General features: G+C 41.5%; 1 protein-coding gene across 1 annotated transcript in view; it reads left to right on the top strand.

The window, feature by feature from the left end:
* Window positions 1-399: 399 nt before the first annotated feature.
* The window catches only part of REV3L (REV3 like, DNA directed polymerase zeta catalytic subunit), a 121,856-nt gene continuing 108,500 nt past the window's right edge, over window positions 400-13,755 (top strand). The window contains exon 1 of the mRNA XM_061460105.1: window positions 400-553. Coding sequence (XP_061316089.1) covers window positions 415-553 — 139 coding nt within the window. The 5' untranslated portion in view covers window positions 400-414. The remainder of the gene's footprint in view (window positions 554-13,755) is intronic.

Here is a 13,755-nt window from a genome sequence, read left to right on the forward strand (position 1 = left end):
CTGCAGCCAGGAGCCGGGGAGTCGCCGCCGCCGTGTCTGTGGTGTTGCGGGGAGACTGGCCCGCGCTGCCCGTGAGGCCATTGCGGACGGCCGGGCTCTAGAGCCCGCGGGGCGCCCCAGCCAAGTGCGCGCCCGTGTGTGTAAGGGCAGAGGCGGCGGCGGCGGCGGCAGCAGGAGGCGGCGGCGGGGCGGGGGAAAAGAGCGGGCGACAGACAGAAGGAGAAGGCGCGTGCGAGGGCGCGCGCCCGTGCGTGAGACTGTGCGCGCGCCGGCGGGGCGTGCGGGCGGGGAGAGGAGAGGAGAGGCAGGCGGGGGGCTGCGCTCGCTCGCTGCGGCGGGGGGGAGCCGTGCGGGCTCCGCGCTCGCTCGCTCCCTCCCTCAGTGCGTGCCTCGGCGGCGGCGGCGACGAGCAACATGTTCTCAGTGCGGATCGTGACTGTCGACTACTACATGGGCAGCCCGCTGCCCGGCCTGGACCCCTGCCAGTCCCACTTCCGAGAGGCCCCAACCAAGCGGGTGCCCGTCGTGAGAGTCTTCGGCGCCACCCCTGCAGGTAAGGGACCCCCGTCCTTGCTGCCGCCGCCCCCCGCTGCCGCCGGCCGGGCGGGGACAACTCCGCTGCGTCGAGGGTCCTGCTGGCACCGGGCCCGCCGCCGCTCCCCCTGCTCCCCCCCTCCGTGGCGGAGGCAGCGGTGGCTCGTGCTCTTTGTGGCTGGGTCGCACTCCCCCCCCCGCCCGTCTACCCGCACCCGCCGCTGCGGCGCGTCTCACCTGCCAGCGAGCGCGCCGGGCCCAGCCGTCGCCGCGGGGCGGCGGCGGCGGCCGGCGAGGAAGGGACATGCCCCGGCTGTCCCCGCGAGGGAGCCCAGCAGCCGCCGCGGGCGGAGGGGTCATGTCCCGCCGCGCATCTCTCCCGCCCCCCCCGGGCTGGTGGCGGCGGGGAGCTGCGGGGCCGGGGCGGAGAACCCGCTGCTGCCGGGGCTTTGTGCGCGGCGCGGCCGGCGTGGGGGCTGCTCCGGGCGAGCGGCTGCAGCTGTGCAAACACTGGGGGCAGCCGCCCGCTCCGCGTCCCCCCACACCCCCGGTAAGGGCAGAATAACGGCGTGTGGGCCCGGGGGGTGGCGGCGGCGGCGGCGGCACACGGAGAGATGTGTCTGCGGGGCGAATAGCGGAAGGGAGACCGTACAAGGGGAAACCTTTGAACGTGGTTACAAGTGAGACTTCTGCAGTACTTACAAAGTGAGGTTTTATGTTGATCTTACGCTAGCGTGGTACACATCGCGTAAAACGGTAGGCATTGGTGCTGCAGTGCAGAAGGGAACGTCCTAACCGCTGGCCACATGTTGCCCCCCGAGACTTCCTAATGTCACATCCCACTTCTTCATTGCCTCTTCTCAATGGACTCGTGGTTATAGTGTTCCCACATCTGCAGTATGTTTTTGACCCTCAGAACAGATTTCTAACAAATATAATATTTAGGAAAATAAATTTAATATTTTTTTTAATTTACCCATACGTTAAGCACCAAGTTGGAAAAAAAAACAAACCAACCTGTTCTTTGAGATGTTAGACGTAATAAGTGTCATTGCTTGTGATCCCTTTTCGATTATTTTGTGTAATGCTGACCTTGGGCATTAAGGTATTTCTACATATTTTATTGACTTAGGTATTGAAAATGAGGTATTGGTATGTACATTAAATATTAGGCAAGACAGCGAGAAAAAGCATAATAAAAAAAGCATGTAATTCCCTTCACCCAGTTATAGTTAAGCAGATTTTTTTTGTGTGTGTTTTTTTTTTGGGGGGAGTGGTGGTTTTGGGGTTTATTTATTTATTTGGAATTATCTGTTTAGGCCCAGAGGAGCATGAGATATTAAAGCTGTTATGATCTGATGCATCTGGAGCTCCAAATTATTAAGCGAATGAGTGGGATGAATAGATAAAATATTGAAATAGTGGGACCTATCTTATTGTAGTTCTAATTTTGCATACAAAAGAGATATTATGTAATAATATTTATGTAATGGCATGAGTAGCTATTTCATTATTAAAAAATGTAGAGCCTGAGGTTGTCTGGCAGGTAGCAGGCTTTCTGTGCATGCGTGTGGTTAACTCATTAAGGCTTATTTCTTTTAAGAAAATGTTTAGGCTGTGCCATATCATGAATGTGGCATCATAAAGTAAACAGTGAAGTAGTTTAGTTGTCCAGCTATTAGGAGCACAGTAGGAAATCTCTGGCTTCCCAAACCATAAACTTTAATATAAGCTTGCATAATAGAAGTGTTTCTAATTTGTCTTGGTTAGAGAAGACACTTCACTACAGTCTGCAAAGGAAGTGTGACTTGGCTATCTTCTGTTTTATTTCCTTGTTAAACTTTTTAATGGCTTTTTTTTTCCTTTCTGTACCTTTCATGTGTGCTAATAAGCTAAAAGACTTCTTGTTACATCTGTGCATTATCCTTTTCTTTTTTTTAAAAAGAAGGAGACAAGTGAAACTCTGTCTCTTTTCAGAGGTGTTGGACCTAAGCAGTCATTGTCAGAAGCAGTGTAACTACAAAGAGAGGGCTATCCAGTTACTCACTTGAAAGTTGAAATATGAAATGAAATTGAGTATAGCCGCTTACATCTACATTGACATTTTCTTTGAGGAAGAAGAAATAGTAAAAAAAACTTACACTGTATAGCAGTGGGATGTACTTATTGTTTGGCTTGCAGGCAGTGTGATGCATGTCTGCACTTGAGTGGGTCTGGGTAAGCATAACCCTTCTCATTGTGTTTAACTTTTATGTCTTGCCTGCAGGAAAGGTGTTCAGTTGCCATGCTGCCTACATGACAGCAAACTACTATGTCCATGTAGGCTGCTTCACCTCCAGCATGATTAACTCTGCACAAATCTTAGTATGTTTAAAGTTGTGTGTCCATGCTGTGCAGCTAATTGGAAGCCAGGTTCAGAGCAGACTCCAAGTTCCACCTGCTGAGTGAAGGGGGATTGATTGGTATGTGGAAATGGCTTATGCAGACGTTTAGAAAGTCAAATGTCTAGCAGCACTGTATCTTGTGTCTAGCATCAGCTATGGATGTTGGTTCTGAAGGCACAAGTCCATGCTTTCTGCCTCTTGTGGGGTTTGTGCTCAGTGTATTATATGAATGCCAAGGATTGCCAGTGTTCTTATCTTTGAGGGCTTTCATGTAATCTTGTACTCAACAATTGATTTGTAAAGGTTGGCTGGTACAATCTATAAAACTTAAAGTGGTTTGTGTCATGGTGGTTGGGGGAGGTAAAACCTAGACATTTAATTAGAAATAATGAAAGGATGGACTGTGTTGGCAATAATATTTGACAACTTTTTTAGGTCTTTCAAAGAAGAAATTTTATTGTATTTGGCAACATTATGTGAGGTATCTCTCGATGTTCTACATTTTTGTATAGTAAGAGCTTGAAGGGCAAGGAATCAAGGTTTTATTTAAGCTCAAAGATCTGCCTGTTATTTTCTGTTGTTCTGTGAAATATAAAGAGTAAAATTCTGACTACAGTAGGAAAAGGTGAAGCATTACTTGAATTTATGTTTGAATGCATCTTAGCTGTTTGAGCCATTTCATTTTAGCCATTTGTGCTTGAAGCAGACTGGCATGCCTGTTGGCATAGTGACTTGGACAAAAGTATAATTTCAGAAATTCTACAGCACTGCCATGGTGGTAATGCAATGAAAGCAGTGTTAATACTTTATTGTACAAGATTGTAGAAATTATTGAATATAGTATTCTTTGTATCTCTAAAGGAGTCCTGTAATACTGCTGCTTACATTTAGAAAGAATAGGTTTTAATTCATTAGGTAGTGCTCATCTATGAAACAGTTTCATTGTCTTCTCAGAAAGTGTTTCTTGTCTGCTAGCTAGGAATTTCTATAAATACTTTTTATTAAAAAAAAACACAAACAAAACCTTTGAGAAATTGCAAGGCCTCTTTATTAGAGTGAAATCATAATGAAAAATTGAATTTTCTGTTTATGGATGGTCTTTTTTTTTAATTGGTAATTCTTGAATTGTCATTCTTGTTGCAAAGTTGTGGTGTATGGATGTATCACAGTTTTGGTTTATTTCCTGCTAGCTTTTGGCCATTTCAAGCTCTTCACTGACCACTTCAAAATAAGTATGCAGATGCTCAGTTGGGTGTTTCTGTCATGTGCTTATTCAACTGCAGGAAGACAGAACCAAACTGTAAATACATCTACAAAGAAATCAGAGTGAGACTAGATGTCATATTAGGAGAAACGTGAACAAACAAGCTGAGGTTGCTAAGTTATTGCTTCACTTAACAAGACCGAGTGCAAGTAGCTGAGGATACTAATCGTAAACCACATACAAGATACCTGATGAGTTGATGATTTTGACAGATAGTTGAAATACTTTTTAAAAATGAGAAAATTTGGGTGTGATTTGAGTCCGATACACGTGATAAACTTTACAGAAGTAAGTGTACATTTTAAAATCATTTGCGTTAGGCTGAGAAATGTGTGTGCAGTTGACAGGAGGGCCTTTGGAGAAGGTAGATTAGGAATTTACCTAAGAAAATCAATGTGTAATTTGAGAAATTGTATGAGTCTGCTGTCCTCAACTGCCACTTACGGTATTTTTTTCTTTTTAAAGGGTTTGTATTTTACAGTATGAAAGCACTGATCCAAGAGTGAATCTTACTTCAGGGCAGCACAGAAACTCAGCCAAAGAGGAGGATGTTTTTAAATTACTCTTACATGGTTTTGATTATGAGTTTTTTTCTGAGGCTAGGTGTAATTTAGAGTAGGGGTTTACAGCAGCTAAATCTGAATGCATTTCAGGTAGATGTCAGAGTTTTTCCTTGGTTTTCTGAGAGGTGAAAAAAAGCAGAGGCAAATGCTGCAGCTCAAATTTGGCTCCTTTCCAGCAGCAGTAGCAGCTCTGGTATGAGTCACTGAGGGGGCCTGCTTATCTTCTTTCTTCTGTTCTTCCCTCCCCTTCCCCCTTCACTGACCTGGATAGGCAGTATATCTCATTCCATCCCAGTGTCTTTGCTCCATTGCTGCTCACTTGAGAAGGAATGAGCTCATTGCAGGAACTTCCTTCTTTCTATGCTCAGCTTGTGATTAACTTTTTTTCCCCTTCATTTTTGCTACCATTTCAGGCACTATCCCACAGTGATCATTCCCTGCACTCTCCTTGATTCATTATCCCAGTGTTCATAGCCAAACATCATTCTGGTTGCTGCTACTTCCCATATTCCATTTCCCAGAAGTGGGCACTTGTTAACAATTTTCCATTCATAGTGAGAGGATGCAAAATAGGATACAGCCATTGTGCTGGGGCTTATGCCTCTGCCTTACCTGTTCACACCCTCTCCTAAAATATACCAGCAGACAACTCTTGATATGGGGTTATTCTGTGGACTGCAGCATGGCCTAGAAGATTTCTAGCATTGTACAGTGTAGCTCTACTTCCAGCGTACCATTTCTGCATCTTGCACTGGCAGGCTCCTCCTACTTCTGAAGAGTTATTTGAAAAATAGCCTCATGTTCATTTGTTTCTCTTATCTCCAGAGGTTTATAGTTTCTATGAGATGTGAAAAGGGCTAGTGTAGGAATGAGAAATTCGAGATAATGTATTTATTCCGAGATTGTTTCCAGTGTTTGAATTTTGTCAGTGATGTGATTGGAGGTCATTAGTTTGTGGCTTAGTTGGTTCTTAAAAGGATGTGTTTTCTAGTATGTTGTGAGTGTTTCGTATTTCAGATTTTTTTTGTGGTTTTTGTTTTTTTTTTTGTTTTTAAGAACATTCTCCTTGTTTTGAGTCATTCATTACATGCTTTGTATAGATTGCCTGCTGAGTTGTTTGAGCAGTGAGAGGCTGCCTGAATAAACTGTGAGATTCTGCTCCACTGGCATGAAACCTGTTAAGTAGCAAATTTAGTAGCCATGTATATACAGCTTGCTGTATTTCTGTTTCTTAAAGAAACCTTAAAATACTGTGACAAAATCAATGTTGTAACTAGAATCCAGATATTGGTTTCATAACCAGGATACTGTTTGCTACTGTAGAGTACCTCTTGGTCAAGTCACTGAATATATTTGTGCTTTTGCAATTCAGTCAAAACAATACATGTATAACTGACACTATGTGCTTATAACTCCATCAGCTGCAGACTTTAAATCAGCAGCATCTCTGTTGGGTTTAATATCTAACTTGGGACTGATTTTTATGGTAAGAGTCCCAGAAATACACTAAAAGCTTATCTGTCTCAGCTACAACTTCCAGTTCTGATACTCACTTGTGTTACTGGTTGTTGAAAAAGCTTATTTTTCGGTGCGTAAAATGAATCTCCTCTAAATAGCACATTGGCCTGAAAATTGTCTCTCTTATTTTTATCAGAGTAGCACATATCACAACTGAAGTTGGTGGGATTAGACAATCTGTAAACACTCAGTGAGAAACACAGCTCTTGCTTAGTAGTTTTTTCAGTCTGAGTAGACAAGATAAATCTGTGGAAGAAGGAAACAGGTGTGGTAGCACCATGCTATTCATTTCTTCTTAGTATCTAATTTCAGAGTTCCAGTATTGATCATTTAATACCCTCTTCTGCTAACTGTTGTCATTATCCTGGTTTTGTCCTTTACCCTTGATTGACTTGACTGGCCTCTGCGTGCACTGGGCCTCTGAGAAAGATGATGATGACAATGAAAATGTAACCATTTGGAAAATGGCAGCATGAATACTCATGCTAAAAGATTTACAGTGGATGTTCAGTCTCACAGATGAAGCAACTGAAATCTTTCAGAATGATTGGACAGGGTCACTGGAGATTCAGTCCCATGTTATGGGAGATGATTAGTCAGCTCCACTTTTTGTTGTTGTTGTTGTTGGCTGTTTGGTTGTTTTTTGGTAAGCATTCTGTATCTCCATCTATTGCAAAGCCAACATCTAATCCTCCTTATCTGTCATAACTGGATGTTGAGTTGACAACCAGTGAACTTGCTTCTTTCTCTCTGTCCTCCATGTCATACTTACTGTCCCTGTGTGTTACAACTGTGTGCATTTTTTAAGTTCCTGTATAAGTCTCCTTTGTATTAAATACATTCTATGGGGAAAACATGTTTCACTGTCTATTGAAATGCTGTCTCACATTTCAGGGACATGTTCATGACAGACACACAGCTAGGTATACCTGCGTAAAGAAAAGAATGAATTTGCTTAGGGTCCTACACCAAATCAGTTGCAGAACTGATAGTACAATGAAGAAGCTATTGTCTACAAGCACTGGTATTTCTGTGCTGCTGCCCTGCCCACTAATAAATTAATCAAAACAATAAAATAATGGTTTTTAATATGCTGTCAAAGGTAGTTGTGATAACAATTACAGCATTAAGGCCTAGGCTTGATTAACAAGGTCCAAGGACTGATTGCAAAGATCTGGCATGAAATCTGTATAGTTCAGCTGTAATTGCACTGTTATTCATGATACCTACATGTATTCTGGTGAAACCAATAATTTTGAGAAATGCAGTAGAATAATCTAGTATATAAGATTGCAAACAGGCGGTATTTCTCTGCTTGTGATACAGTTACTTCAAGACTGAGGATAGAGCACAAATATTCAAGAATCTAAACAAATACCGGGAAAGTTTGTACTAGATATAGGGACTGTCTGAAATGCCAGTGTTTGCATAGGCTTCATTCATGCATGTTTGTTAAGGTTCTTTTCTTTCGAGAGCTGCTTTTTATTACAGAGAAAGTTATAAGGTGTGTAGAAATTTGTGGGGGTTTTGGCAGGGCATTTAAATAAAACTTCACACTTGCTGGCTGGGGTGGACCATATGGCTTATTAGGGAACCGTTTGATGTCTGTATGCTCCAGCCTTTCTGTAATCAGCATGCAGACGGCCATTTCAGATAACTTCTTCCCCTGCTCAGATATATATATATATATATATATATATATATATATATATATATGCAGTCCATCATGTTGACTGCATGTTTATGAGTTCATGTTATGTGACCTTGGCATACATGTGCGTGCCTTCTCAGATTCTCAGGTTGTGGAGTTGTCGTACTGGGAGATATTCAGAAGCCATCTGGCTGTGGTTCTTGGGCAGCCAGCTCTACATGCCCCTGCTGGAGCAGGGGTTTTGGATCAGGTGACATCCAGAGGTCCCTTCCAACCTCAACCATTCTGTGATTACTGAGATTACTCTCATCAGCAGTGAGTATCCAGGTGCTCTGTACAGCCTGTTCTTGTGTCCAGGTAAACACAGTTGCATCCAAATGATGTGGAAAGGTTGCCAAGGAGCTGTCTTTGAGTTGATTACCCTACACCTGTGAAACTTACTGTAAGGTTTTGGCAGTGTTAGTGAAAACTGATTCAGATTTTGAAAGCAGAAGAAATGAAAGAATATTCACTACAGAGACCATTGCCAGGTTGTGACTGTCCCCCAGTGACAAGTTCATTTCCTAAAAGTTACAAAGAAAGTAGGAGCAGCCACTGCTTATTTACATTCAAGTCATGCCTCTACTGTTTGCTGACTAAACCAGTGTTTACTACAGCAAGGTTGTATGTCCTATTTTAGGCTCAATATCAACATGTGATGGTGAGAATATTGAAAGGGCTGTGGAATGTTGCACCTAATCCATAATACTTGGCATTACTCCTTGGGGGAGGTTTACAGTACAAGTTTTCTGAATTTTGTATAATGAGATGTATAATGAGTCTTTCATTTTGTGTTTGAAACTACCTAGGTGGGTTTCTGCATAGCACAGATCTAAGCAGTGGGAATTGGAAATGATTCAGCCCTCACTTCTGCAGGTACTGCTTTCAGATCAGTAATGAACAAACTTCTATTGCTGCCACCCTATTATATATATTATCCAGATGAAGAGGTTATTTCCTGGAGTTCCTGATACAGCACCTTTTATATTTCCTTTTTAAAAGTTATCAATTGAACCTAGCAAAAATGTTACAAAGGACTTTCATTGCAGGTGAATCTTCATGTTCTTGTGCTGTTAAGCAAATGGTTTTGTGGCATTCACATTTGTAAGCAGGGAAACCTGTTTTACTACTGTCTGTAGGAAATTAGAAGAACTCACAGGCAGTTTCATACATTGAGGTAAAATTAATCTGTTTTTAGAAATACTTGATACCAGATACTTTAGGTTTTTGAATGTTTGAATTAGCTTTGTAGAACTGAGACTTAATCGTCTTTACTAGTAGACTGAAATGGTAGCAGTAAAACCAACCTGTTTCTGCTGTATTATCTGTTTGTCTTTCCAACAACAGAAGTGTGTCTTTACCCTCAGATTAATGTTAGGGTTGGAACTGAACTCTAGAGATCGTACAGTTAGTCCAGGTGCACTGCTCTAAGCAGGGTCAGGTATACCAGCTCCAAGGATGGAGATGCCACAACCTGTCTGGGTAAATTCCCATGTTTGACCATTCTCATAGTAAAATAAAACAAATGAGGAGGGAGGGCAGGGGGAATGTGGAACCCAAACCCGCATAAAGGTTGGGCTTTTTTTTTAAAGTTTCTTCTGTTTCAGTTTGTGCCCACTGCCTGTTGTCCATTCAGTGGGCACCACTGAGGAGGAGTCAGACTCACTCTTCTTTTCTGCTTTCTATCAGGTATTTATATACATGGAATTGTTAAGATCCTTCTGCCCTGACGCCAATCCTTCTCTTCCTAAGGCTACAGAATTCCTGGCTCATGAAGCCTTCCCTTGTATGTCCGATGCTCCTAGCCCTTAATCATCTTCATGGCCTCTCTCCAGTATGTCCATGCCTGTCTTGTACTGGGGAACCCAGGCCTGGACCCAGCACACCAGATGTGTCTCACCAGTGCTGAGTATAGAAGGGTCACGCCCCTCAACCTCCTGCTAGTGTTCTTCCTAATGCAGCTCAGGACACCATTTGCCTGAGGCACATTGCTGGCTCCTGTTCATCCAGGACCCCAGGGTCCTTCTCTGCAAAGCTGCTTTCCAGACAGTCTGCCTTCAGCCCTCAGTGATGCATGGAGTTGTTCCTCCCCAGGTGAGGACTTTGCTCCATGCTTGGAGAGCTTCATGAGGTCCCTCTCTGACCATTTCTCCAGCCTGTCAAGGTCCTGCTGAATGTCAGCACAACCCTCTGCTGTATAAAGCACTCCTCCAGATTTTATCATTTGCAAACTTGCTGAGGGCACACCTGTACAATATCCAGGTTATTAATGAAGTTGTTAAACAATATTGGCCTCAATATCGACCTCTAGAGTACACAACAAATGACTGGACTCCCATGTTCCATTATTGCAAGGCTGCTTCTCTCCCCACTGCATAAGAGTTAAATCTGTTTTAGAGCTCTCCAGTGTGTGTTTTGTTGTTACCTCTTCCTTTTTTTAACATGCCATCCTCTGAGGTGAAAGTATATGCACTTCATTTCATTTTTTATTACAGCAAGGTTTCTTTTGTAGCATTTATAAAATTTCTATGTAGCTATCTCAGGTATGGTATAACTGTGTAAAAGTAATGAATCCTAGGTCTATATTTTCTGGGTTTTGATAGTGTGTTTTACCTGAACAGAAAACATAGGAATGATCTAAAATAACTGAATTTAAGTCATCATTTGACTAAAAAGGTATTCTGTGTCAAAAATACAGTTTTAAATGTCCCGTGTTTTTCTTGCGTCAGAAAAGTGGCATATGTTGTGCATAACGTAATTTAGTTTGCCATGGTAATTCAGGTCTTTGGGTTATTTTTTTATGTATGATTCTTATAAAATTTGTGCATTCATGTGTACATCTGTAAACCTGCAGTTCCCATGCAGGGATTAATTTAGTATCTTTACAGTCTATGTTCCTGTTTTGATCTGATGCATTGAAAAACCCAAAAGAATACAAAAAGCAAACCTCAGAAACCCCACTCACAGAACTCCCCACCTTAGTATAGATGGGAAGAACAGAATAAAGTTCTGCTAAGCATTTACAGATTGTGCCAGCATGTCAGATTTAGGTGAGCTTCTGTTCTTATGCAAACAGTTGGAAGTGTAATCAAGGAAATAAATAGTAATTTTTAACCACTGCTGTATTAATGATGAAAGACTTAAGAACAGAAACCAGTTGTTTTAGGCAGTGTGCAGATAATGGTGGATAGTCCTCACTCAAAAAAAAATTATGTTCTGTATAAACAGAGCATTAGAAGGTGTAGAAAGAGTGATATGTTACGAAAACAGATGGCATGGTAATATTGTTAGTCATTATTTTGAAGTGGAATTTTGTAGGAGGGATTGCCTGAATGGAAAAAGAGGAGGAGGGGAGGATGTGTTGAAAGGAAGGCTGGGAATGGAAAGGAGTATGTAGAGCATGTGAGGTGAGCTGGGGAAGGGGGGGTTGGTGGAAGGAGAGTGCTGAGAGCGAGGACTGCGAAAATACTGATGTTAGAGTTGCAACAACAGGGACCAGTTATCTAAGGCTTCTCCCTTTTGGTTTCACTTGCTTTGGCTCATGGGGCTGATTCATCCCCTGGAATTTCTTATCTCCAGACTTGTGGCTGGAAGTAGATGAGGTGTTACATGAGGTTTATTGCTCTGTGCAGTGGGAGAAGAAAGAAAGAAAACAAAGTCGTCAGTCAGTCCGTCGTCGTGTCCCCCCCCCCCGGACTGACTGAGAACTGTCCAAGAGGTATAGAACATAGCAGAGAACTACAGTATTCTCATGAGCACTGTGCAGTTTGTGAGCATGTTCAATGTTGCCTGCTTTCATGGAAATTTGTATTATTTTTAGGTTAAGGGATGCGAAATTGTAAACAAAATTATTTCTGAATATCTGGTGTTCATCTTCCCAGTGTACCAGTAGAAATAAGCTAAAACCAGCCAGACTTAAAGCCTGACTTTGCAGCATGATGCATGTACAAGAAAATATATCTTTTGCTGGCAGAGAAAGATAGGTGGGTCTGAAAAATGTAGCTGTGTATGTGGCAGATTTAAAAAAATAGAACAAAAAACAGAAGCAGGTCATTTCTTCAACTGATCTTCTTTAGTGTAAATGAGCTTTCTGTAGCCTGTTTGTCATATTCTTCACTTGCTTCTATAAAAATCGCACTTGTTTTTGTGTAAGCTTGATTTGCTGAAAGAAAAACCTTAGCCACATTTTCCTTGTTACAAGTTAGTCTTTGGCTTTTTTTAGGGTGTCATTCTCTTATGGAAACCACTAGCAATGCAGAGTTTTAATTTTATTAATAATTTGGCTTCTGTAGCCATATAACTCATTAAACCATTAATGTCACTGAATGTTTGAATTCTATAGTTTTTAAAGGAAAGGATTAGTGATTGCAATTTTTTTTCTTTTTTCTTTTTTTTTTTCATGACCAGGGACTTGATATTTGCGTAGCAGTACATTGATAGTGAGAGGTTGAAGCTTATGCATTTGACAGTAAAGTTGTGGAGATAAAATGGTGATGGAAAAATAACAGTAGATCAGAGTGGCTAGAGAACCTTTAGTAAGAAGTTGGTTTAGGAGAAAACCTAGTGACTTAAGATTGCAGTGTAATGCTTTTATTATCTGAAGATACATAATTTGATATAACAAGGGTCAGGAGAAGCACAAGTAATGTTTAAAACTGAGCATTACAAAACTTTGGCTGTTTTTACAGCTGCTGTGCAGCAGCTATCAGCTGAAGCTTGAATCTGCATGTGCTTCTGAGACCCGAGTTTTCCGATCCAGTCATTTGGATTTTTTTCTTTTATATTTAGTTAATGATTTTAAATGTTTTACGATATGCAGTGTTAAACAGGAGTTTCTTAGTCAAAGAGTTTGATGCAGTTAACTGTCACATTGCAGTAATGTTGCTTTCTGAAGCAGTGTGATTTTATTTGCCTTGTGCATGGACAAATGCACAATGTGTTTATTTGTTAGTGTTTTTACACTAGGAAGTCACTTAGAATTGTGGGGGAGAGGGAAGAGGGGGGAAAAGACTGATGCAATAGATTTGCTGAGCTGATATGAGGCTTGGGGGACAGTGTGTGTTTCTTTTTTATGGAGGTAGACTCAGTCTGTTTTCCTCAAATAATTGGGTTCTTTATTAGCACGGTGTAATTGAGGTTTCAGCTGATCTACAGCTGAAAATAGCTTACTGTTTCCAAGTATTTTGTGAGCTGCTTATTGATGCTGTAATGAATAACTAAGGAAAAGTAGATAATTTTCTACCAATTGTTTTTTCTGAATTATTGCAGACACTGAATCTCTGCATAAGAATTCTGCTGTTTCAGTTCATCAAAACTGAAACAGGATACTGCTAGTACTAGAGGTAGTGTATTCATGTGAGGATTACATATATGAAGAGAAAAAAGAGGTAAACATAAAACTTAGGGAATTGTAAGTCCATTCCACATGCATTCATAAAGGAATCTCAACTTTTTTCCCATCTAAACATTATTAAAACAGTTTCTTAATTTCTTCAACTATGTAGTGATCTGTAGATAACAGCCATTCCTTAATGTAACTAGACGTGATAGACTTAAATATTCTGCTACTCTGGATATAAGCCTGGCTCTTCAATATCTGTGAATTGTGTATTTAAATGCATACCTAGAACCGTAGTATTTTTGACAGACTAGAAGCTAGTATAGTGGTTACAAATCTTGTAATAGTCCTCAACAAAATTTTGCATGTTAAAATTTAATATCACTTGATTTTTTCAGCTTTTTTTTTTTCCAGTTAAGTTGTAATTGGAAATTTCTGCAACTGTTGTGTAGATATCCTTCATT

Source organism: Pezoporus flaviventris, unplaced genomic scaffold (genome assembly GCF_033815535.1).
Source record: "Pezoporus flaviventris isolate CSIRO_AGI_PZ_B2104156 unplaced genomic scaffold, CSIRO_AGI_Pfla_v1 ptg000031l, whole genome shotgun sequence".
NCBI lineage: Eukaryota > Metazoa > Chordata > Aves > Psittaciformes > Psittacidae > Pezoporus > Pezoporus flaviventris.